The sequence below is a fragment of the Neomonachus schauinslandi genome, chromosome 7 (assembly GCF_002201575.2).
Source record: "Neomonachus schauinslandi chromosome 7, ASM220157v2, whole genome shotgun sequence".
In the NCBI taxonomy this organism is placed as follows: Eukaryota; Metazoa; Chordata; class Mammalia; order Carnivora; family Phocidae; genus Neomonachus; species Neomonachus schauinslandi.
Window position 1 is genome coordinate 70,175,139 of NC_058409.1, and position 24,904 is coordinate 70,200,042.

General features: G+C 34.3%; 1 protein-coding gene and 1 pseudogene across 2 annotated transcripts in view; one reads left to right on the forward strand and one right to left on the reverse strand.

Moving 5' to 3' along the window:
- Positions 1 to 24,904, forward strand: part of SLF1 (SMC5-SMC6 complex localization factor 1) — an 80,797-nt gene that overhangs the window by 33,867 nt on the left and 22,026 nt on the right. The window contains exons 8-15 of one of the 2 annotated variants that reach the window (XM_021699292.1): positions 139 to 279; positions 1,142 to 1,264; positions 2,660 to 2,713; positions 3,681 to 3,839; positions 5,442 to 5,605; positions 13,497 to 13,628; positions 14,419 to 14,584; positions 21,914 to 22,061. In XM_021699292.1, the coding sequence (XP_021554967.1) occupies positions 139 to 279; positions 1,142 to 1,264; positions 2,660 to 2,713; positions 3,681 to 3,839; positions 5,442 to 5,605; positions 13,497 to 13,628; positions 14,419 to 14,584; positions 21,914 to 22,061 (1,087 nt within the window). The remainder of the gene's footprint in view (positions 1 to 138; positions 280 to 1,141; positions 1,265 to 2,659; positions 2,714 to 3,680; positions 3,840 to 5,441; positions 5,606 to 13,496; positions 13,629 to 14,418; positions 14,585 to 21,913; positions 22,062 to 24,904) is intronic. The other variant, XM_021699301.1, reaches the window with a different exon arrangement.
- On the reverse strand, positions 5,619 to 5,749 carry LOC123325322 (annotated as a pseudogene).

Genomic DNA, 24,904 nt, shown 5'->3' on the forward strand with positions numbered 1-24,904 from the left:
GTGGATGAGATTTCCTCTTCTATAAAACTATTTTTTAACGTTGTATACTTGTGTTGTAAGTCAGACTCTTGAGTTTATTTGGATTTTGTGACACATATTATTCATATTGAGATTTAATTGTGGTCTAAATACTTGTAGAAGGAAATTAAGGATGAAGATATTCAAAGGAGTTATACTTTGAGGAAAAAACGCAAAAAAGAAAATGAAAGAGATTCCAGGAAAGACATTGAACATAACAAAATTAAAAGTACCTCAAGAAAGCACATATATAGAGATCAGGTAAAACTTTGTAAGCTAAGCTAAACAGTTAATTTTCTTTGGCTTCCACAATATAATCTAGACATATAATCTTGTTTTATACTTGCTTGCTGTGTCAAATATAACCTGCATGTCTTATTTAAAAAAATGGTCTTCAGTTGATCTGGTGTGATATTCATAACTAATGTAATTAACTTTGGTTTATAAGGACAGTATTTTTTACATGCATACACAAGGAAATCTGAATTAATAATCAGGATATTCAAATATGTTTTGCCTGAATGTCACAAAAACTAAAAGAAATAAAGGTTCTGAAAAAAGAGGCTAAAATTCCTAAAATAAAAATACCTTAAGACTACATGTGTATATAGTTTGGGTAATACATTGTAATCTAAATTTTACTTTTTGTCTTGATCTTCCCTGGTATAATACAGATCATTTTTAATAAGATAGCTTGTCTTTTGAATGGGATCCTTCTTGAGTTAATTATTCTAAAGTATAACTTGATTTTATCTAAACTGTAGTATGTTTATATGCATATATTCAGAAGGATCTTCAGAAGAATGATAAGGGTAAATAAATAACGAATCATGTTATGTGTGACCATGGCAACAAAGGGGTTGAGGGAGGAGATTCCAAGAAAGATTGGGAACAGGTTAGAAGGAAAATTACCCTAGGTAAAACTTTCCAAATTAAAATGTTTGCTTTTTTTTAAAACTTTTTATTTCAGTGTGTAATTATTATAAATTATGATTTTAAGGATCTTTGTTGAGGTTAATGCTGCATGAATGTGTTCTTGTATTCTGTTGTTTATTATGATACTTAACATTTGTGATGATACTGTCTTTAGTACATTGTCTAAAGTACTTTTACATGTATGCAGAAAGAAATGAAGAATTCTGTTTTTGCTGATCGTGCCAAAGAATCAAAAACCAAGGATATCAGGACAGATGTGGATATTACTGAAATAAAAAATGAGTTAAGGAAGCACATATATAGAGCTCAGGTAGAACTTGGCATACTAAAATTTTCTATATTTCCTATCCTTCTCTAGTAGAACTAAAATATAATAATAATAGTAATGACTCATTATTATGTTTAATGTATCTTAAAATTTTCTGTTCATTAATTTGTTATGAACAGTAATGTATTTGTACATTTAATAAATAAGCTGAATTCTCTGCCATTTATAGCTCAGTAAAGCTACAGATAAATTAGGTGTCTATAGACCGCTGTATCTTGGTGCTAAAATGCTTGCCAGCTTGGGGTGCCTGGGTGGCTCAGTCGGTTAAGCGTCTGACTCTTGATTTCGGCTCAGACTATGATCTCAGTGTTGTGAGATCGAGCCCAGAGGGAGAGATTTTCTCTCTCCCTTTCTGCCTCTCCCCCCTCCCTATACCCATTACCCTTCTCTCCCCTCTCTCTTTCTTTCTCTGTCTCCCTCTCTAAAAGAAATAATAATAATAAAATGAAAAAAATAAAGTAAAATGCTTGCTAGCCTGATATTTGATGTCGAGGCCCTTTTCTGATGTCCTGGGTCAGCCTCAGTCTTAGGCAATCCTTTAGCGTTTTGGGGGAAGGACTTTCTCAGTGATCTTGCCCTGCCCCCAGTGTTAGGGGATTGCTAATGATCTGGGACCATGATCCTTTCTTTCCCTTCTCCAGGGTAAAGATTTTGTTTTCCTCTTCCCTTACCCAGAGGGTTATAGGTGTTCACTTCTACATCCTAAGTGGAAGCCAGAGCTTTATCATTGTTCTAATTTGTATTTCTTTTGGCAGTAGTAAGTTTGAGTATATTTTATACCTTTACTTGCCATTTGTGTATTTCTGTCTTTGTCACCTGCTTGCTTATATTCTTTTTCAGTTTTCCATTAGGTTATTTTATATCATAGTATCTAGAACTCCTTATATAATCAGAATATTATCTCTCTTTATGTTGGTTACAAATATTTTTCCAGTACAATCTTTTAAACAAATACACAATTATAGGTATTTTAAAACAATAGAGAAAGATTCTACATGTTATTATATAGAAAACATGACCACATTTTTTTCTTCTGTGGACTTTTATACAAAATGTTCTCTCATTTATATTTCTAATTATTAAAATACTAAGGACAGTAGACCTCTTCAGGTCTTCAAAGTGAATATGACTTTATTTTTTAAGTTAGTTTAGAAAGAGAAAATAGAGAATGTTCACACTTATGAGTGTGCTATTACTTTAAAATAATGGAAGATACTAGTCTGAGTAAATGTGTATCAGTATCAGATCAATTATGGCTATTAATTTGCACCTGAGTCCATTGTGTAAGTTTGCCCAAGGTTTTATTTTTGTACACTGAAATGTAATTTTCTACCTAAAAAGATTCTTAATTTTGGTCATATGGTTTCTCTTTTGTAGGCTATCAGATACAGCTGCATTAGAATAGATAAACAACCAGTGTACAATATTGAGGTAAGGGGCTTGGAGTAGGGTGGTGATGGAGTCAAAAAAATAAGCTTTGTGTTTTGATGTTTTTAGTTACTTTGATATAAAGGAATGTGTTGTCTGCATAACAAAGTCTCCTATCAAATTTGAAATGTACTTTCTCTAATCAGAAATGAAAAAGAAAAATAATATTCTGTCAAAGCTCCAAAAAATTGTATATGGTAGTACAAACTGATAACAAGAATTAAAAACTTAACTTGTGCTCATCATGGATAAGTTATGTAGCACTGTTATCACATCCCATAGCTTTCATAATTACTACTTCTAGATTAAATTTTCAGTATAATATTTTTTAAAGTATATTATTTCCTTTGTATCATTTTTTAAAATTTATTTCATGTAGTCTTTTCAGAGTATTTTAATTCTCGGCTAGTTCGATGTAGTTATTTTTGCTGTTAAAAATATTTTGACCAAGGGGAATGTACTTCATGGAACTCTTAGAGTTTATATTAATATGCATCCTCAGAGTGATTCTGTGACCCTATAGCAAATATTGTGCTTGATGACATCTTAATATATTTAGTACATCTTAATGGATATAGTTTGCTTATACGTTTAAAAGAAAACCAAAAAATAATGTTGCCCCTAAAGAACTATGTGTAGATGTAGCTCTCCCTGAGGTCTCCTCATTATCAGCCATACTTTGCAAATGCCCTTTCAAGTTTTCTTTAAGTGGTAGTATTTCCCCTTACTATTTAAGGCAACAGAGAAAAATCAATCAATTAATAATGTGTATTTTTGTAGTGCCTTATAGCTATAAAACACATTTGTATAAATAATCTTTTTGTAAACCACATAACAATCCTATGAAGTCGTGAGGACAGGAATTATCTTCATCTTACAGATGAGAAAATTTTAAGTCTCCTTACTAATTTAAGATTTGCTCCCAGAATTTTTTTTTCTTCTTTGAGTCATAGAATCTTTATTTTTTTAGGTTAGAAATGCTGAATTTCCCAGAGGTGTATTAAATTTAATTGAAAGTCTCATAGAAGGACAGTTTTTTAAAGAAGCAATTGAAGAACTTTCCTCTTTACAAGCACATTATATCCCTCCTGTATGCCTTCTTCATGCTCTACTAGAGAACATTCTACAGGTAAGAGCAGTCTTAAGAGTTTACAGTCTTTAAAAGAATGTTAAAATATGAACATTCTCGTTTTTTGTATATTTACAGTTAATTTCTCTTTTCAGTATTTTTTCCCTCGTTTTAATAGGAAATCTAGTACCCCCCTATTACAATTTCTTCTTTCTTTCTTTATACTTTTTGTGTGTGTGTATTTGTATTTGGAGTTACTATAGAACATTTACTAAAAATTCAGTTTACTAGATAGTAGTCATAATACAACTAACCCAGCAATGAGAGACAAAATGGGACCTTAATGGATTTATAGGAATTTGAAGTTACACACTGGGGACTGGGTGTCACAAAAGCAAGGATTGATTGGGTGCTATAGGATTACCTCACAGGGGCTCTTTACCTTGGCGAGTTCACCAGGATCTAGTCCATGGCCTTCAGTCTTAGACGTCTATAGCCTGATCTTGGTTATGTCCCAGAATTCATCTGAATTCAGGAGGTGAAATTATGCTGATTATATCATAAGACTTAAAAAACAACAATTACCTGGTGCAGGATGTCAGAAAAAGCAGGACAGCATTGTCAGTCATCTTCCTTGTCTTCACTGGGTGAACTGTTTTATGAATGCACTGAGGAAATTGAGTCATTCTTCAATCCCTCCGAGTCTGGTTTGGGGTGGGAGAAGTATATTCTACTACTACTCTGGAGGAGGAGGGTACCTCTTCAAGATGGTTGATGCAGAAGAAGGTGCAGAGGGGAGAGGAATACTAACCCCGTTAGGGGTTCATTCTGAATAATCCCATCATGGAGCTAAGAGCTAGCACTTTTGTGAAAGCCTGTTTTCCTGTGTGTGTCCAGATGGGAGCGTGGATCTCCCCCCGTAAGGATTATAGGACTGGGCATCAGCTTTCTTTGGTGGCCCCCAGTGAGGTCAAGACTTTAGATGCCCATTTCTATTTTTAAACTATTTTCTAGGTGCTACTCTGAGTGATTTATTTTCTTAGAATCTCCAAGATAATTTTCTCTTGGGAAAAATTTTTCTGATTTTTTTTCTGTGGCAGTAAAGTGTCTAACAAAATATGATAGCAGTGATCTAGAAAGCCATTTGTACATTGATAATAATCATTTTTAGTCACAGTATACAGACAGTAAGCATATTCCTTAAACTGTGAAAGCTAGTAAGAACAGCTTTTCAAAGGTAGCTTTCTAATTATGTTCTTCATCACACTGCCAATTTGAAGAAATAACAGGTGTAAGCTATGTCAGACTACTGTTGGTGATAACTAAGCATATTACATGAAAAGCTTCATACCTTTAATTCCTTTCAGGTCACATTTGGGAATTCTTATCTCACTATAATCATGAAAATTAAAATGGACATTTCATGTAAGTCTCAATAGCTGGGATTACTTAATGTATAGATACGTATTTAGAATGTGCCTTTCTCAGTTGTAGTATTTCACTAGGTAAATATGATAACTTCCATTTGATCTCCTTTGTCCAAACACATATATTAGGCAAGAAAGTTTAGGTCAGAGTTATTACAGTTTTAGACTGAAGTAACTGGTCAAAGTGTACTTTTAGCTATAGTGTTTTATTTGTTTGTTTATTTTTAAATAACAGGATAACATAGATACATTTTCTGGCCGATACTTTCATATATTGTCAGCCCTTCTTCACCTACATCCTCCTTGGAAGTCCCCAGCCATGTCACGATATTACTTAGAGCTGTTTCAGTGCCCAACTTGTATGAAAGGAGCATGGTCTCTAATAGAAGTGCTTATCAGGTAAGGAATTTGACATGTGGGTATGCTAAATTTCATCTCATAGTTCTGCTGTGTATGTTTTAGATATAGGGAAAAGTTTTCAATTAGCAATAATCGCACCTCTGATAAACCTCATTGGCTACAATACTGCCACTGCACAAAGCTATGTGTTATGTTTTAGATATAAATGAAGGAAGTAAATTTCATTTTAGAAAATGTGAATGTATAATATGTGTGTTGTATTTATTTTAAAACTCTCAAAAAAGGGCCAAGTCGAGGGGCACCTGGGTGACTCAGTCAGTTAGGCGTCTGACTTTTGATTTCAGCTTAGATCATGATCTCATGATCGAGCCCCATGTTGGGCTCCACTCTGGGTGTGGAGCCTGCTTGGGATTCTCTCTCTCCCTCTCCCCCCTGCTCGTGCGTTCTCTCCCTTTCTCTAAAAAAAATAAACAAAAAAAATGAAAAGGCCAAGTCTAGATTGGTCATATTTGTCATTTAGTTTATTTACCAAAAAAAAAGTTTAATGAATACACAAAATAGGAAAGCCAAATCATTATTTGTTTTTATTTTTTGATTGTTTTTAGTTAACGATATGTGTGCATATTAAAATCTAATTAAAATTTATTGAACATGGTCATCAAATTTTGGTAATCAAAAGTGTAAACATTGTAACTGTATACGTTATCTCTTTTAGTGTTTTTTTGTTACATTTTTTTCAGCTGGAAATCTGAATTTTGAAACTTTCCTAGGTAGTCATTCCTTTTGTGTCTCTGCATGTCATCTTCCTAGATTTTTCCTTTGTCTTGAAAATGTTTCTCTGGAAATCCTTTCTGTTTCTCTTTCTACCAAATCCACTAATTGTTTTTCTTTGATAACTCCCTGTATCTGATACAGCCTGCCTTTATCTAGGAAGTACTTTCTTTTTATCCAAGTGCTCAGTTTTAGGGCTCCATAGTAGTGAGGGAAAGGATACTTGACTAGCCAGGCAAAGGCTAGACCTTTGGTTATGTCTTTGAGATTCATAAAGATTCATTTTCTGTCTTGGTTGTGATGTATTTGAAGTGAGCTCATCATCTAGATAGCATGCATTATTCATTCTTCAGCAAATGTTTATTGAGTACTTATTGGGAGCCAGGTACTGTGCTATACTCTGGGGATAAAATGATAAATAAAAAACAGTTCCTTTACTTTTGAAGATGACTGAGATGTAAACAATTCTAACACAACAATACTAGCCCAGCATTGGTATAGAATGTGAGGATATATGGGTTATGTGGCTGACATGCTTTCTAATTTCCAAATCTGCTTCTTTCTTTCTTTACTGTCATCAAGCTGTCATTGCTTCTTATGTAAACTATTGCAATGTCTGCTTTATTGATCTTGATTCTGTTTTTTTCCTTTAATTTATCTTCCAGAGTACCTCAGTATACTCTTTCCAAAGTGATGTTATCATTTCCCAGATGAAAGTTTTCAATTAACTTACACATCATGTATAAAAAACAATTGAAATTCCTTAGCAAAACATATAAGACCTTTTGTGGTTTAGATGCTATATATGTCTCCATTTTCATCTTCATTATTTTCCCAAATGTGCCCAGTGGCTAAACTATTTTTCATTGCCTATTCCTTTTCTCTTATGTTTTCTCTGCCTAAATATAGCTCTATTCCTGCATCCTACAAATACCTGGCCAACTCCTAATTATACTTTAACTTGTAACTCATATCACTACATAATTTTGACCTTTTCTTTCAGTTAAGTTTGTCACTCATGTCAGTTTCTTACTTTCTGAAAAGTGCTCTGTTTTTTTTATTTCAATTATAATTAATATACAGTGTTCTTTTAGTTTCAGATATAGCAATATAAGGATTCAACAATTCTGTACATTACTCATTGTTCAACATGATGAGTTACGCTTTAATTCCCATCACCAGTTTCAGCCATCCACCCATCTACCTCCCTTCTGGCAGCCCCCAGTTTGTTCTCTGTATTTAAGAGTTTGGTTTATTTTGTCTCTTCTTTTCTTCGTTAGTTTCTTTTGTTTCTTAAATTCCACATATGAGTGAAATTATGTGGTATTTGGCTTTCTCTGACTGACTTATTTCACTTAGCATTATACCCTCTAGATTCATCCATGTTGTTGCGAATGGCAAGATTTTATATTTTTTATGGTTGAATAATATTCCTTTGTATATATCAACCACATCTTCTTTATTCATTCATGTCTGGATGCATACTTGGGTTGCTTCCATACCATGGTATTGTAAATAATGCTGCAGTAAACACAGTGCATATATCTTTTCCATTTAGTGTTTCATTTCCCTTGGGCAAATACCCAGTAGTAGAATTACTGGACCATAATTTTTAGTATTTAATTTTTTTTTAATTTATTTTTTGAGGAACCTCCATACTATTTTCCACATTCGCTGCACCAGCTTGCATTACCACCAGTTGCACGAGGGTTCCTTTTTCTCCACGTCCTTGTCAAACTTCTTTCTTGTGTTTCTGATTTTGGCCATTCTGATAGGTGTGAGGTGATAATCTCATTGTAGTTTTGATAATGCATTTTTCTGATGATAAGTGATGTCAAGCATCTTTTCATGTGTCTCTCGGCCATCTGGATGTCTTCTTTGGAGAAATGTCTGTTCATATCTTCTGCCCATTTTTAATTAGATTATTTGTTTTTTGGGTGTTGAGTTGTCTAAGTTCTTTATAATTTTGGATATTAACCTCTTATCAGATACATCATTTTCATATATTTTCTCCCATTCAGTAGGTTGTCTTTTTGTTTTGTTGATGGCTTTCTTTGCTGGGCAAAAGGATTTTATTTTGGTGCAGTTCCAATAGTTTAATTTTGTTTTGTTTTCCTTAGGTGACATACCTAGACACATGTTACTGCAGCTGACGTCAGAGATTACTGCCTGTGTTTTCTTCTAGGAATTTTATGGTTTCAGGTCTCACATTTAGGTCTTGAGTTTATTTTTGTGTATGGTGTAAGAAAGTGGTCCAGTTTTGTTTTTTCTCATTTTGCTGTCCAGTTTTCCCAGCACCATCTGTTCAAGAGACGGTCTTTTTCTCATATATTCTTACCTTCTTTGCCATGGACTAATTAACCATATAATTGTGGGTTTATTTCTGAGCTTTCTATTCTGTTCCATTGATCGATATGTCTCTTTTTGTGCCAGTACTATACTGTTTTGATTAGTACAGCTTTGTAATTAACCTTGAGATGTTGGATTGTAATACCTCCAGTTTTTTGGGGGGGGGGGGTTTTGTTTTTTTTTAAGATTTTACTTATTTATTTTAGAGAAGACAGAGGGTGCAAGTGTGGGATGGGGCAGAAGGGTAGGGAGAGAATCTCAAGCTGACTGTGCTGAGCACAAAGCCCCGCACAGGGCTCAATCTCATGATTGGGAGATCACGACCTGAGCCAAAACCAAGAGTTGATGTTGGACAACTGAGCATCCAGGCATCCTGTGATACCTCCATATTTTTATTCTTCTTAAGATTGCTTTGACTATTTGGGGCCTTCTGTGGTTGTGTATAAATTTTAGTATTGTTTGTTCTAGGTTTAGGGAAAATGCTGTTGATATTTTGATAGGGATTGCATTAAATCTGTAGATTGCTTTGTATAGCATGGACATTTTAACAATATTGGTTCTCCCAATGCATGAGCATGGAATATCTTTCCATTTCTTTGTATCTTCTTCAGTATCTTTCATTAAGGTCTTACAGTTTTCTAAGTACAGGTCTTTCATTTCCTTGGTTCAGTTTATTCGTATGCATTTTATTCTTTTTCTTAATTTATTTGTTTTCTTAATTTTTCTTTCTGCTAATTCATTATTAAGATACAGAAATACAACAGATCTTTGTATATGGAATTTGTATCCTGCAACTTGACTGAATTTATCACTTCTAGTAGTTTTTTGGTGGAATCTTTCAGGGTTTTCTATATATAGTATCATGTCATCTCTAAATAGTGAAAGTTTTACTTCTTCCTTACCAATTTAAATGCCTTTTAGTTCTTTTTCTTGTCTGATTGCTATAACTAGGACTTCCAGTACTATGTTGAATAAAAGCGGTGAGAGTGGACATCCTTGTCTTGTTGTTGATCATAGAGGTAAAGCTCTCAGTTTTTCACCCTTAAGGATGATGTTAGCTGTGGGTTTTTCATAAATGGCCTTTATTATGGTATGTTCCCTCTAAACCTACTTTGTTGAGGTTTTTTTTTTTTCATGAATGGATATTGTAATTTGTGAAATGCTTTTTCTGTATCTATTGAAATGATCATATGGTTTTTATCCTTTCTCTTGTTGATGTGATGTGTCATGTTGATTGATTTGTGAATATTGACCTACTCTTGCATCCTGGGGGTAAATCCCACTTGATGGTGGTGAATTGTTTTTTTAATATACTGTTGGATTTAGCTTGCTAATATTTTGTTGAGAATTTTTGCATCTGTGTTCATCACTTATTGGCCTGTAGTTTTCTTTTTTGTGTGTAATGTATTTTTTTTTTTAAGATTTTATTTATTAATTTGAGAGATAGAGCATGAGCAAGGAGGAGGAGGCAGAGGGAGAAGGAGAAGCAAACTCCCTGCTGAGTAGGGAGCCAGATGCGGGGCTCAATCCCAGGGCCCTGAGATCATGACCTAAGCTGAATGCAGACGTTAAACCGACTGAGCCACCCAGGCGCTCTATTTTTGTGTGATGTCTTAATCTAGTTTTGGTATCAAGGTAATGGCCTCAGAATGAATTTGGAAGCTTTCCTTCCTCTTCTATTTTTTGAAACAGTTTGAGAAGAGTAAGTTTTAAATCCTCTTTAAATGTTTGGTAGAATTCACCTGGGAAGTCATCTGGTCCTGGACTTGTTTGTTGGGAGATTTTTGAATACTGATTCAATTTCATTGCTAGTAATCATTGTATTCAGATTTTCTATTTCTTCCTGATTCAGTTTTACGAAGTTATATGTTTTAGGAATTTATCCATTTCTTGAAAGGTTGTCCAATTTGTTGGCATGTAATTTTTCATATTCTTTTATAATCCTTTATATTTCTATGGTATAAATTGTTGTTTCTCTCCTCCTTCATTTCTGAAATTGAGTCCTCTCTCTTTAATGAATCTAGATAAAGGTTTTTCAATTTTGTTCATCTTTTTAAAGAACCAGATCCTGATTTCATTGATCTGTTCTCTTGTTTTTTTAGTCACTGTTTCATTTACTGCTGCTCTAATCTTTATTATTTCCTTCCTTCTGCTAGCTTTAGGCTTTATTGTTCTTTTTCTAACTCCTTAGGTGTAAGCTGTTAATTTGAGATCTTTCTTTCTTCTTGAGATAGGCCTGTGTTGCTATAATCTCCCCTCTTAGAACACTTTTGCTGTATCCCGAAGATTTTGGACCATTGTATTTTCATTTTCATTTGTCTCCATGTATTTTTTTATTTCCTCTTCTATTTTTTGGTTGGCCCATTCATTGTTTAGTAGCATGTTATTTAACCTCCATGTATTTTTGTTGTTTCCAGATTTCTTTTTGTGGTTGATTTCTAGATTCATACTGTGTAGTTGGAAAAGATGCATGATACGATGTAAGTCTTTCTCAGTTTGTTGGGACTTGTTTTGTAGTCTAATGTGTGATCTGTTCTGCAGAATGTCTATGTACCTTTGAGAAGAAGGTGTATTTCACTGTTTTGGGATGGAATGTTCTGAATATATCTGTTAGATCCATCGGGTCCAGTGTGTCATTCAATGACACTGTTTCCTTGTTGATTTTCTGTCTGATCTATCTATTGATATAAGTGGGGTATTAAAGTCCCCTACTCTTATTGTATTACTCTCAATTTCTTGCTTTATGTCTGTTTAATAGTTGGTTTATGTATTTGGAGGCTCCTATGTTGGGTGTGTAAATACTTGTAATTGTTAAATCTTTTTCTTGGATTATGTCCTTTATGGTTATGTAATGTCCTTTGTCTCTTGTTATAGTCTTTGTTTTAAAGTCTGTTTTGTCTGATAGAAGTATTACCACCCAGTTTTCTTTTCACTTCCATTTGCATGATAAATGTTTTTCCATCTCTTCACATGGATGCTCAGTTTTAAGCATCTCTATTCTCAGTGCTTAATACAATACCTGGAACATAATAAATGCTTAATATATATTTGGATGAATTGATGCAACAGGAGGTGGAATTAAAAGTAGACTTTTTTTAAATCTTTTTTTTTTTTTTTTAGATTTTTATTTATTTATTCATGAGAGACAGAGAGAGAGAGAGAAGCAGGCTCCAAGGAGCAGGGAGCCCGATGCAGGACTCGATCCCAGGACCCTGGGATCATGACCTGAGCCGAAGGCAGACGCTCAACCATCTGAGCCACCCAGGCGCCCAAAAGTAGACTTTTTAATAAATAGAAATACCAGATTTCATTTCAAAATAATTTGGTTCACTGGGAGTCAGAGAGGTGTCTAGGGGAGTGGTAAGCATATAGATGAGCTGGATAATATTAGTCTGCTTTTAAACATATTTGAAATATTCCATAATTATGGGGTTTTTTTAAAGATTTTATTTATTTGGGAGAGAAAGGGAGCACGAGTGGAGGGGGCAGAGGGAGATGAAGAAGCAGACTCCCTGCTAAGTGGCAAGCTCCACATGGTGATCAATCCCAGGATCCTGAGATCATGACCCAAGCTGAAGGCAGACGCTTAACCAAATGAGCCACCCAGGCGCCCCGTTATATATACATATATATATATTTTTTAAATGAAAGATACTATGATATCCATCTCTGGCAGTTCTCAAAGAATCTACCTATATAGACATAGAATGTCCTCTAGAAGAGATTCGAATATTAAATATTGTTAGATTTAATAATCATTAAGGACCCTCCTAACCTGACAATGTGGCACTCAAAAAGAAGATGGGAAAGGTGGAGACAGACGTAGAAAGTTACAAGTACATTGTTTATATAAATGATAATAAAGTTGGAAGATTATTATAAAACATATTGTTACCTAGAATTTCTTAGTCCTAGACTTCTGTGTAACTGTATGTTCTCTTTAAAAAAATAATATACAATTTTGCTGTCCAATCCAGTAGCCAGTACCCACATTTGACAATGTTTAAATTTAAGAATAAAAAATTACAAATTCAAATCCTCAGTTGCAAAATTCACATTTCATGTGTTCAATAGAACGTATCCATCATCACCGAAAGTTCTATTGGACAGGACTGCTAGAGTAGATGGAAAGAAAGAAATAGATACTAAATTTTTTAAACTCTTAGAAAATAGCCCAAGTGGGGGTGCCTCCGTGGCTCATTTGGTTAAGCATCCAACTCTTGATTTAGACTCAGGTCACGATCTCCGTCATGAGATTGAGGCCCACATTGGTGTCCGTGCTGGGTTTGGAGCCTGCTTGGGATTCTATCTCCCTCTCCCTCTGCCCCCACCCCACCATGCTTGCTCTCTCTCTCAAAAAAAAAAAAAAAAAAAAAAATAGAGCCCTAAATGACCTTCATTTTACTAAAAAATAATAAAAAATCTTGAGTAAGAAGAGGACTGTAGAGAGTATTTATAAATTGAGAGTATAGCTGTTCACTTGAATTGAAAGCATAATGTAATATATAATTTTTTGTTCTTTGTCAGTGAAATAAAGAATACAAAGAGAGTACCATTAGGCTATTAAACATTACAATCATTGAAAAATAGAGAAATTAGATCTGTATTACTAAATATTCAATGTCATGAGATCTTTGACATGGTTTTCTTTTTAAAGGAAGAAAATATATTGATAAAATTTTGTTGATTAGCTTTATATTTTTTTGAAGTGAATTTCATTAGAATTCTAATAAAACTCTGAAAGACTTTGTCCACAGGATATTCATTGAATTGTTTGTATGTCACAAATTACTGGGTTCCTGTTTTTCAGGTCTTGCCTTTACAATGAAAATTTTTGCCATCAAATTTCAAAAAATATTATTGGCACAAAAGTGCTCCACCTGACCCTGCTCAAATTTTTCTTTAATTTAGTGGAAAGTGAAGTGCGACATTTGAGCCAAAAGTAAGTTTAATCACAAAAAATTTTCTGTATTTATATTGTTTTATGTACCATTTTTCTAATTTATGTACATCCAAAGAGTCACCTTGTTTTCTAGTTTAGATTTATGTTTTGTTTTTTTTTTAAGATTTTGTTTATTTGACAGCAAGAGAGCACAAGCAGGGGGAGCATCAGAGAGAGAGGGAGAAGCAGGCTCCCCGCTAAGCAGGGAGCCTGACATAGGGCTGGATCCCAGGACCCTGGGGTCATGACCTGAGCCGAAGGCAGATGCTCAACCGACTGAGCCACTCAGGTGCCCCTAGTTTAGATTTATTTTTAAAACATAGTTGCAGACATAGTTCTTCAGTGGCAATAAAGTTTTTTATGTTCTTTATGTGTCTTTAGTTCACATTTTTGTTTTTCACTAATTTAGACATTTGGATAGGTAAGATTTTGTTTTATTTTTCAGGGTTTATGTTTTTTTCAATTCTTAAGTAATTTAATACTTAAATAAAAGTTCCACTAGGGTTTTTTTTAACATTGACTCTATAATATTCATGATAAGTTTTGTGTATGCTCTAAAACATGCAGTTAGATTACTCTGTGCGTGTATTTGTTGGTCATTATATTGAATTGTGGACTCTTTTTATATTTTGTTCTTTATTATAACTGTATGTTGTAATCTTCATATTTTATGCCTTTTCTATATTTAGAAACCACTAGATCTTTTTGTATTATGGCAAGAGATATTATGCCTAATAACTATAGTGATCAAATTGGCATAAAGATATACTTTGATTCATATTTTCATTAGGTTGTATGACTGGTCAGATTCTCAGAGTCTGAAAATAACAGGAAAGGCAATTCTTCTTGAAATCTTTTGGTCAGGAAATGAGGCCTCTGGGCTTTTGACCAAACCAGTAAATATGCTTTTGGAGTGGACAATATATTCTCACAAGGAAAAATGCAAGTCTAATGATGTAAGTAGAATTGATTTACAAACGAATAATGGCCTATGAAGAAGTACATCTTTGAGTTATGCCTCTTTTGTCTTTATTCTTTGAACAATTTGAATAAAACTAAAATCTACCCAAATGTGTCATTGTTTTCTATTTAGTTTACTTAGTTTTATTGTAAAAGGTCCTTAGAGGCTGCCTTCTTCATCATCACACATTTGGATATAGTAGTTAGGGACAGTTATTTGATCATTAGTCCTAAGAAATCTGTATTCACTTAGCATTCTAGATTTTTTACTTTTGTATATTTCAATTCATAAGGAACCTATGATTTTAAAATTTGAGTTCATACAATTTTTTTTTTATACAAATAAAAAGTTCAACTTGTTTTTAAAACTGCCTTTGTGGTTGTTAGCAGTTATTTCTTCATAAGTATATCTTGCTTGTCATTAGAAATTTAATGTACAGTGATTTTAGTGTATTACCTACCTGAAGGTAGTTGGGAAGATTAAATGCACTGAAATATGTGAAGTGCATAGCAATATACTGTGCCATGTTTTGCGTTTATAATTACTATTAGTCACCTTTCTCCTCTTCAAAATAATCACCTTTGGGACTTTATTTTCTGCTTTTTTGTGTTATAGCATTGATTTCTGCTCATAATATTTTAATTCTTCCCTTTTACTTTTATGTCTTGATTATTTGGATCTGTTTTTCATTTTAGTCTTTATTTCTAATAAATATACTCAAAATAAATTGCCTTTGAATACAAATTGAGATTTATGTACAGGTTTTGATACCTACATCTATTGTGCTGTTAATGTGTTTTTTATTGTCATTTATGAATTCTCCTTTGATTCAAGAAATACTTTAAGATGTTTTAAAACTTCTAAGTTGGTGAATTTTTGTTATGATTAGTAGATTTTGTTTGCCTGTGCTTTTTAAAAAATTTTAATAGTAAATTGGTCTAAAAATGAGCCCTATAATGATTTCTGCCTTCTGAAATTAACTGAACTTTCCTTTTTGACTCCATGTATGGTTACACAATGTGTTTTCTATGTTTTACATTGCTCTGTATCATTTATTATTTAAAGATTTATTTATTTGAGGGCACCTGGGTGGCTCAGTCGTTAAGCATCTGCCTTCGGCTCAGGTCATGATCCCAGGGTCCTGGGATCGAGCCCCGCATCGGGCTCCCTGCTCAGCGGGAAGCCTGCTTCTCCCTCTCCCACTCCCCCTGCTTGTGTTCCCTCTCTCTCTGTGTCTCTCTCTGTCAAATAAATAAATAAAATCTAAAAAAAAAAAAAGAAGAAGATTTGAGAGAGAGAGAGAGCACAAGTACAGGGAGGAGCAGAGGGAAAGAGAGAGGGAGAGAAACAGACTCCCCGCTGAGCAGGGATTCCCACCACCCTGCCTGATCCCAGGACCCTGAGATCATGACCTGAGCCAAAATCAAGAGTCGGATGCTCAACCGAGTCACCCAGGAGCCCTACTCTCTATCATCTTTTATGTCAAGTTAAATAATTGCTTTAGTCAAACTCTTCGGAATTTACTTCATGAATTTATCCCCCCCCCCTTTAAATCATCTGTACTTTGTATATAGTGACGTATAGTGGTTTGGGTAGAGAATTCTGGTGTCAGATGGCCATAAAATATTCTTTCTGAAGGAAAATTCCTACATAGTTTATCTTCTCATATTTCCTCTGATCTGTTTTCTCTGCTTGACTTTTTTTAGTTCCAATTAAACTTATGTTACACCTCCTTTTTCCTCTGCTTTTTCATTCTCTTCAGATTTTCAGGTTTTCTTCTGTACATGGAGCATTCTGGGTAGTGTCTTTTCATTTAATTTTTAGTTCACTAGTCTCTTTTCAGCTGTGTCTAATATGTTGTTAAACATGACTATTACATTTTTGGCAGTTTTCGACTTTTTTGCTTCCTAATTACTATACATGTTTTTATGGTTTCTAGTTCCCTACAAAATTTTCAAGGTTTTCTTTTGTCTTTTAATGTGGCAGTAATAGTTAATTTATAGTTTATGTATGACTGTTTCATATTTGAAGTCTTTGTGAATCTGTTTCTAACTGTTGTTTCTGCTATTTCCTTCTCTTGTGTTTTTTATATTCTGTTACAAGCTAGTTATCATTTACTGTATGCCATAAAGTGCATTTGAAAAATTATTTGTACAAACGGTAACTTGGCAAATGCACCGAATATCTTTCTCCAGAGAGAATTTCTGTTGCTAGGTTTGAGGGTCCCTGGTAGTCCCAAGTGAAGTACAGAGCTACAAATACATGTTTTTTTCTATTGTGTATTAGGCCTTGGACTATGACTTTTATACTCCTTTTCCTCTAGGCTCCACAAAACCACACTTCAGTCTCTCAGCTCTTTCTTTGGGGTCAGCAAGTATCCTTAGGGCAAAGTCAGCTAGTTTTGAGTGACTCATTTGGCTCCTTACCTTCTCCTAGATCTTGGCGTAGTAATTCTTTATAACTTTCCAGAAGTTATGTTATCTTTCCAGAAGATGTTTTATATATTGTATTTAACATTTTCAGTTTTCTTTTATAAGGTCATTTATTTGAAATAGTTATGCCTCCATTATCAGAAACAGAAGCCATTACTGGTTTTTAAAAATTCTGTTAAGAGGGTTGCCTGAGGCTTATAAAAAGAAAATTCTTTCAATTTTTCTTTAATTTGGCATTAAAAAGGGAGAATTATTTCTGGGTATAGCTAGTTTTTGTGACCAAGTAATTATATTATGTGGCAGTAACCACGTGAGTAGCGATTATTTTGTACATGTCTTATTTTTTTTTTTTTAAAGATTTTATTTATTTATTTGACAGAGAGAGACACAAGCAGGGGGAGGGGAGAGGGAGAAGCAGGCTTCCCTCAGAGCAGGGAGCCCGATGTGGGGCTCGATCCCAGGACCCTGGGATCATGACCTGAGCCGAAGGCAGACGCTTAACGACTGAGCCACCCAGGCGCCCTGTACATGTCTTATTTAAAAAGAAATAAGATTATACACACATGTAAACTGAAATTACTCAACATAATAGATCTATGCTTCATTGCCAATTGAGTTTCATACTTTTATAATACTTTTAAGATAAAACTGATAACATTCTTATTAATTAATATGTCTTTTTATGTACTTTTTAGACCACAGAATCATTGGGGATAGAAAATATTTTCTCATTATGGAGCATTTCTTTTTTATCCATTTGATTATATAATAAAATTGCTCATTTGTAACTGAAAACAGTAATAAAACTGACATTTTCACAATTTTACTAAATCACCAAAGGACTATCAAAGATAAGAATTTATTCAGGAAATACTGATGTAAATAATAACAGACTTATCCATGATTAACTTGAAGGTTTTTGTTCAGATTTTAAAATAAGTTAAACATATTTTGTAAAGCAGTCTGCAATAAATTGTAGCATCAGTTGTAATATTAGAACTAGCTTTAAATTTAGCAAATCAATACTTTATTTAACATTGAATTGTTTAAATTCATAAAAACTGTTTTGTGTGTGTGTGTATATGTGTTACCTTATCTGCTAGAATTCATTCTTGTACCTAATTAAATCTTTTTGGCAGTTTCCAATTTCAAGAATTCCATGCATGTTCACAGACATCATTTTCTGTACTGTAAAGCATTTGTTTCTTGATTTGCTGAGTTGAAGCATTCAATTTAAGTCATTAGCTAAACAGAAGTCCTCAGTTTATGCTAATATTGTTTTGTCATGATGTCAATCAGCAAGTGTTGCAGAGTGACACAAAGGCAGTGAATTTCATTGTCATTAATCTGAGAAAGCTTTGGGCTTTCCTTGGCAAAGAGCAGAGGTGAGCTGTGTCAAGGTTATGAAGGAGGTTATTCAAGGTTATTTTGCTAAGCTTGGTGGTTAGTCCTACTTTTCTTTGTGATGTCTTTAAGTGCTATTTAATGATAACCCTACAAGTGTAGGTAGAAATGGAAGCTACTTTTATTTAAAGATAGGGAAATTGAGGCTAAAGAGTTTAAGTAACTTATTTAAGGTGTCACAGCTTGTTAGGGTAAAGCCTTGATTAGAGGCCAAGTCTCCACTGGAGCATACTTGCTCTTTTTTCAAATGCCAGTGTTTTAAACAGGAAGAGGCACATTATGTGTATTATGTTTGCATCTTTCTTACAGAGGTACTAGCAGAACTTTGTGTCATCTGTTGCTAGGGATATTGCTTAAAGCCCTAACCTGGGAGTCAGAAGGCCCAGATCATAGTTCTGCGTTATATACTAGTCAATTTTTGGAAGCTCACCAAATTTATTAAATGGAGGTTACTTGTACTGACAGATTAATAGAGAACTGTATTGACAGAATGTCTGATAATAGACTTTAATACATTAGAAAGGTGTCCTAACGTAAATGTGTCATGTGCGCATCATGTCTTTCATTTCTTTGTTAATTCTGAGTTTTCTGTTCTTTCAGCTTTAGCATACTTTTAAATATTTCAGGAAAGCTTTTCTCCCTTGATGGTTTATTTGCCATTTCCTCACTAATCCACTTCTAAACCATATATATATATATATATATATCCACTATGCTAGAAATGGTAGCATTATTTATACACTGTTAAAGTTGCAGCGAGTACAATCCATAGCGCAGTGTCTTGGCCCTGTGGTTATAGTGAGTGGCATAGATAAGAATATATTATAAAAGGATCCAAGAACCTAATCTGAAAGTGTCTTTTTATATAAAAATTTACCATTATGAATATATGGTAGTATGGAAGTTTAGGTAATGTCACACAGATAAGAATAATTTTGACAGTATCTTTCTTATCATGGTAAAGAAGCTGTAGTCATTCCTTGCGAGTACTATAAGGGCTACCCATCTCTGTTTAATAGCAGTGATATCAAGGTAAATTGAATAATAGGCAATATTGATATTAATTTGTGGTATCAGATGTGTATACATATATTTGTGTAAGGAAAGAGAAAGGTCCCAGCTGGTTGATTTCTGAGATTTTTTTTAATTGATGAAGTGTTGGATTGTGGTTTATATGAGGCTTAGCTCTGTGGGCTAAGCTCCTTTTTTCCCTATCCAGAGCCTTGGGACCAGGGATCTGAAGTGATCCTGATTTACTCTACTCTTGGGTTGGGGAACATTTCAAGAAATCAAAATTTACCAGTCTCTTGCGTCTTTCCTGAGTAGTGTCATCGCTGATATTCAGATATACATGTTGTTGCAAGGAGCATTCTGTGGTATGGATCTTGATAGGATCAATTTTTAGTTTAAATGTAGCTTTTCACTCTCCTGTTTTATGTTCTCTTGATAAGTTGAACCATAAGAAATAAAACTTGCTCGGAGTGACTGTCTCCTTTACAAAGTAAGAACTTTACAAAGTAAGAACTTGGCTTCCTGCAAACTGCTTTGAAGACTAGCTAAGACTCAGTGCTTAAGGGGGTGAGTTCTGGTCAGTTGATGGCTTGGGACCCTACCAGAGTAGTAGGGGAGGAGTTGATACTTTCCCAGCCAGCTGATAGAGCCAGTCCTGCTGCTGCTTACCAAGTCATAAAGCTGCAACTGGAAGACTTAAACCCAGCTCTCTAGTCAGGGTGGGAGTCAGGGTGCTGCTGATGCTCATTGACGAATCCTGACCTGGCAGGATCAGGCTGTGGTCAAGGTTCTATATCGTAGCCCCTGATGATATTAGAGGAAAGGCTGTGTTTCCCTAATCATTCAACTTAAAATCCCCTCAGTCCCATTCTTCATAGTCTCTCTCTCAAATTCTAATGTCCAGCCCAGCCTTAATGCAATGTATTGCCACACAGTGTGATAGAGCAACAGGGAACTTGTACACCTACCTAAGCATCCAGACTCTGGGTTTTTCCTCGGTAAAAACTATTCCAGCAGGCCTGATGTATGTGCTCCTTCACCATTTACCCTTCTTTGGACAACAAAACAGAACTAGAACTTCAGGGGTGCCTGGGTGGCTCAGTCGTTAAGCGTCTGCCTTTGGCTCAGGTCATGGTCCCAGGGTCCTGGGATCGAGCCCCGCATTGGGCTTCCTGCTCTGCGGGAAGCCTGCTTCTCCCTCTCCCACTCCCCCTGCTTGTGTTCCCTCTCTCGCTGTGTCTCTCTCTGTCAAATAAATAAATAAAATCTTAAAAAAAAAAAGAACTAGAACTTCAGTTTTGAAATCACTTAACTAAGAGCTTCTTATTGTAAGGAATGATGATGCCCTCATGAAATATTGTATACCGTAAGAACCTTGTCTGCTAAAGGCAGGAGAAATAAATACAGTCGTCACTGATGGTTAGAGATTTCTCTGTCCCTAATCCCATATTAGGCATAGTATGATTGCAGAACATGGCACTCAAAATCTATTCGGATACTATAATATTCACTTATTAAAACCTTTTCACATGTTTTCTACCCAATTATTAATCTGGTGATTTTTCTTCACATATCCAACAGGCCTAAAACACAGCCAAAAATAAAGGAATTTCAACTAGTTTTAATGTCTTTGTGGAAAACGTCAACTAGTTTTAACGTCTTTATCAGAGGTGTTTAAAAAATACTTTTGTACCTCTTCACCTTCATAGTTTACGGATTAGAAAGATATTTTCCACATTAGGGTAAAGCACACTTACTGTAATTAAAAATTTGTATGCCTGCTATATTTTTATAGGAATTTAATAATGTTTATAATAGAAGTGATAGAGAACAGCATTCTTTAAAAATTAATCTTTATACATCTCTAAGTTAGGTAATGACATTTGATATAATTTAATAAGAATTTGATCTAATCTGTTTCTTCATTTACAACAAAAAGGACAATCTTATCTGCTAAAGTTTTTATTCATTGTGTTTAAGTCTTTTTCTGGAATATGCCATTTGGGTAAATGTAAAGGTTAATTTTATATATAAATACTAGGGGTGGCTAAGTCTATCTTTTTTTTGTAATCCTGTATTCCTGTTAACAGAAATCCACAGAAGCCAGATACTTCCTCATTGGTTAAATGAAATTATCGCCATACTAAAGCACTTGACACTATTGAATAATGTTATTTTAAAAGTTTATTATAAGCTATCCATATATTAAGTCCTGGAGGTTTTGTTGTATTAACTCTTTTCATGTGGATATAAAGATATAGATATGGATAGGGGGAGGAAAGATAAGGAAGGAGAAGAAAGAGAATGGAGAGAGGGAGTTAACTTGCTAGGATTCTCAGGAATACCTATTAGTATGAGCATACCCTGTATTCTTAAATAACTAAGCTTTGCCTCAACAAGTATTCAAAATAAACACTGATAAAAAAAAATAGATAATTTAATATGTTTTACTAATATTTTTCCCATCTTAATGTTAGGTCTTCAAACATGAGCTAGCTTACTTATTGACTGGAATTCTTGGAGCAGCAATAGATTATTGGATCTTCCTTGGTCTTAAGAGGGGTAAAAATGTGATGCGACACATGTCTGATGACTTAGGAAGTTATGTTTCCCTTTCATGTGATGGTAAGTAATCTGTATTATGTTTTTCATAGACCTATTATGTGATTTTCCTTTAGGCAGTTTGTAATCTTTAACATACATTCATATGAAGTTTTTTAAAAATACTTCCATATACACTCACTTGTGTACATATATATACATAGATACACATACATGTGGATATATGTATGAACACGCATACACATAACAAAGAGTATAAAGAAGGTAAAAATTACTCATAATGAATGCTCTCACACAGATAAACACTTTTCATCTTTTTCTTTCCAGTAATTTCTAAGTATTTTTACATAGTTGAACTCATGTAATTTGTATTCTTATTTTCTTCTAAATGTTACATGAGCCTTCACCCCATACACATAATTTATTATTCAAAATATTATTTTGATAATTTCATAAATTTGAATGTTCTAGAAAATAGTACCTGCAAATAAATTATTATATATGTACATATAATACTATTGTTTTCCTTAATAATATAACTAAAAATTATAAGTAAACTACCCTATGCAAGTAAACACTTAACCAGACAAATTTATTTATTTTTATTAACTAGACAAGTTTAAATCTGTTTATTCTCTTTTCATTGAAGAAATAGATTAGCTTTTTTATATATGGTGTTTTGGAATCTTACATGGTAAGAACTATTTTTAGTCCCTTTAATATTTGTAATCATTCAAGTTGAATAGAAAGCATTATCTTTTGTGCAGGGAGCAGGGAGCCCAATGCAGGACTCCTCAGGTCTCTTCCTGCAAAAATACTTAACAAAAGACAATGAAATTTATTGACTCAGAATACTTATGTTATAAAGCCACTTGGATTAATTTATATTATATCACTATTTAAAACATTTACCCTGTGTACCTGTTGCTGTATAATTTTCCTTATTATAAAAACCTGCGACTATTTCTTTCCCACTGAGTCGGGTGATATAGCAAACGAGCAAGGATTAAGCAAAAATAAATAATTTATATATAATTTTCTCACTCTTTCTCCTCTCCCCAATCATCTATTCTAATTTTAAAATTTCCTCTAAAATAAATGGGGGGAGGAATATTATTTAAGCAATGTGGTAACAGAACTCATTTTCTCATGCTCACCTTATGAAAGGTTTGGTCTCCTAAGTGAGGAAGGCTTCCAAAAGACCTGAGGTACATTCCTGAACTTTAAAGTCTGTTTAGGGAACTATGAATCTTTTTATTTCTCTCTTGTATTGTAACTTCCTAAAATGAACGTATTGTTTAAAACAAGTGAGTTTGTGGCCCTCCAATATAAAGGATCATTTTTATATACTTTAAAAATTTTAGATTGCAAATTATTCTTTTTTGTTACACTTGTGTTTCAGTGCATCTAGGTTTTATGTAAAAGAAAAAGTTCTTGAATATGCTGTCAGTCACTTTAATGCTTTGAAAAGACATTCTAGAATAGGAATCCAGGATTAAAACTAGGTTCAGGATTTATTCGATGATGCCCTCTAAAGAGAGGTCTCTTTTTATACTACTGAAGTTAGAAGATTTTTATCTTAAGCATTTTATCTTTTTTTTTTTTTCTTTTTCATTGAGCTGAGGGGTAATTACTGTTCCTTTTGTGGAGTAGCTGTCCTTTGTTGCATGACTTTTTAACATTTCTTAGCTCAAATTCAATTTTCCTTTAGGATCTTTTATTATTTCTTTCACACCATTCCTACTGGGTAGTTCTTTTGTTACTGGTGTTGTTTTAGAAAAGCAAATTTCTGTCATCATTTGCTAGCATCAGAACTAAACATTCAGCTAAAAGGATTCCCCTGTTTTTATTCCATAATGAAACTTCTTTGAGTTGGGGGACCCAGGCCAGGATTAGTGGTGGCTTTAGAGACTTGAATGACTTTAGAGTCAATATATATAGTTATATGTGTTGTTTCCAGTATGTATTGGTCACCTTTAGGGAAATATAATTTATCTTATAGTTTAGCCAAATGCAGGAAATACAAGCCTGTACTAATAGGGTTCTCTATACATCACTTTCAGTGGTTGCTTCTCTCATATTCTGAATTTCCCTTTGCTTTTAAAGCAGGGTATTGTTATTCACTCTTATTTCCACCTTTCACATGACAAGTTTTAATCCAGCAAGTTTTAGTCTGTGACTGACTTAAGCTAAATCTACACCTAATGTTACCATTACAATTCTTTTTTTTTTAAGATTTTATTCATTTATTTTTGCGAGAGAGAGAGAGAGAGCGCGCACATGAGCCCGGGTGGGGGGGAGGAGGGACAGAGGGAGAAACAGACTCCCACCCAGCAGGGAGCCCAGGACCCTGGGATCATGACCCAAGCCGAAGGCAGATGCTTAACCACCTGAGCCACCCAGGCGCCCCACCATTACAATTCTTTCAACATACTGAGCAATTACTTTGCTTCCCCAGATAATGTTTGATCACTAATATTTAAAACTCTAATTGAGATTTAAACTATATCCATGTTTGGGGCACCTGGGTGGCTCAGTTGGTTAAGCGACTGCCTTTGGCTCAGGTCATGATCCCAGAGTCCTAGGATCGAGCCCTACATCGGGCTCCCTGCTGCACGGGAAGCCTGCTTCTCCCTCTCCCTCTGCCTGGCGCTCCCCCTGCTTGTGCTCTCTCTCTTCTCTCTCGGTCAAATAAATAAATGAAATCTTAAAAAAAAAAAAACTATATCCATGTTTGAAATTCTTTTTTTTTACCCTTCTCAAAACACACAAAATTGGTCCCTTAGGATTCTTAATTTGGCTACAGGTAGGCAGTTTTAAAAATTTATTTCTAGGGCGCCTGGGTGGCTCAGTTGGTTGAGCGACTGCCTTCGGCTCAGGTCATGATCCTGGAGTCCCTGGATCGA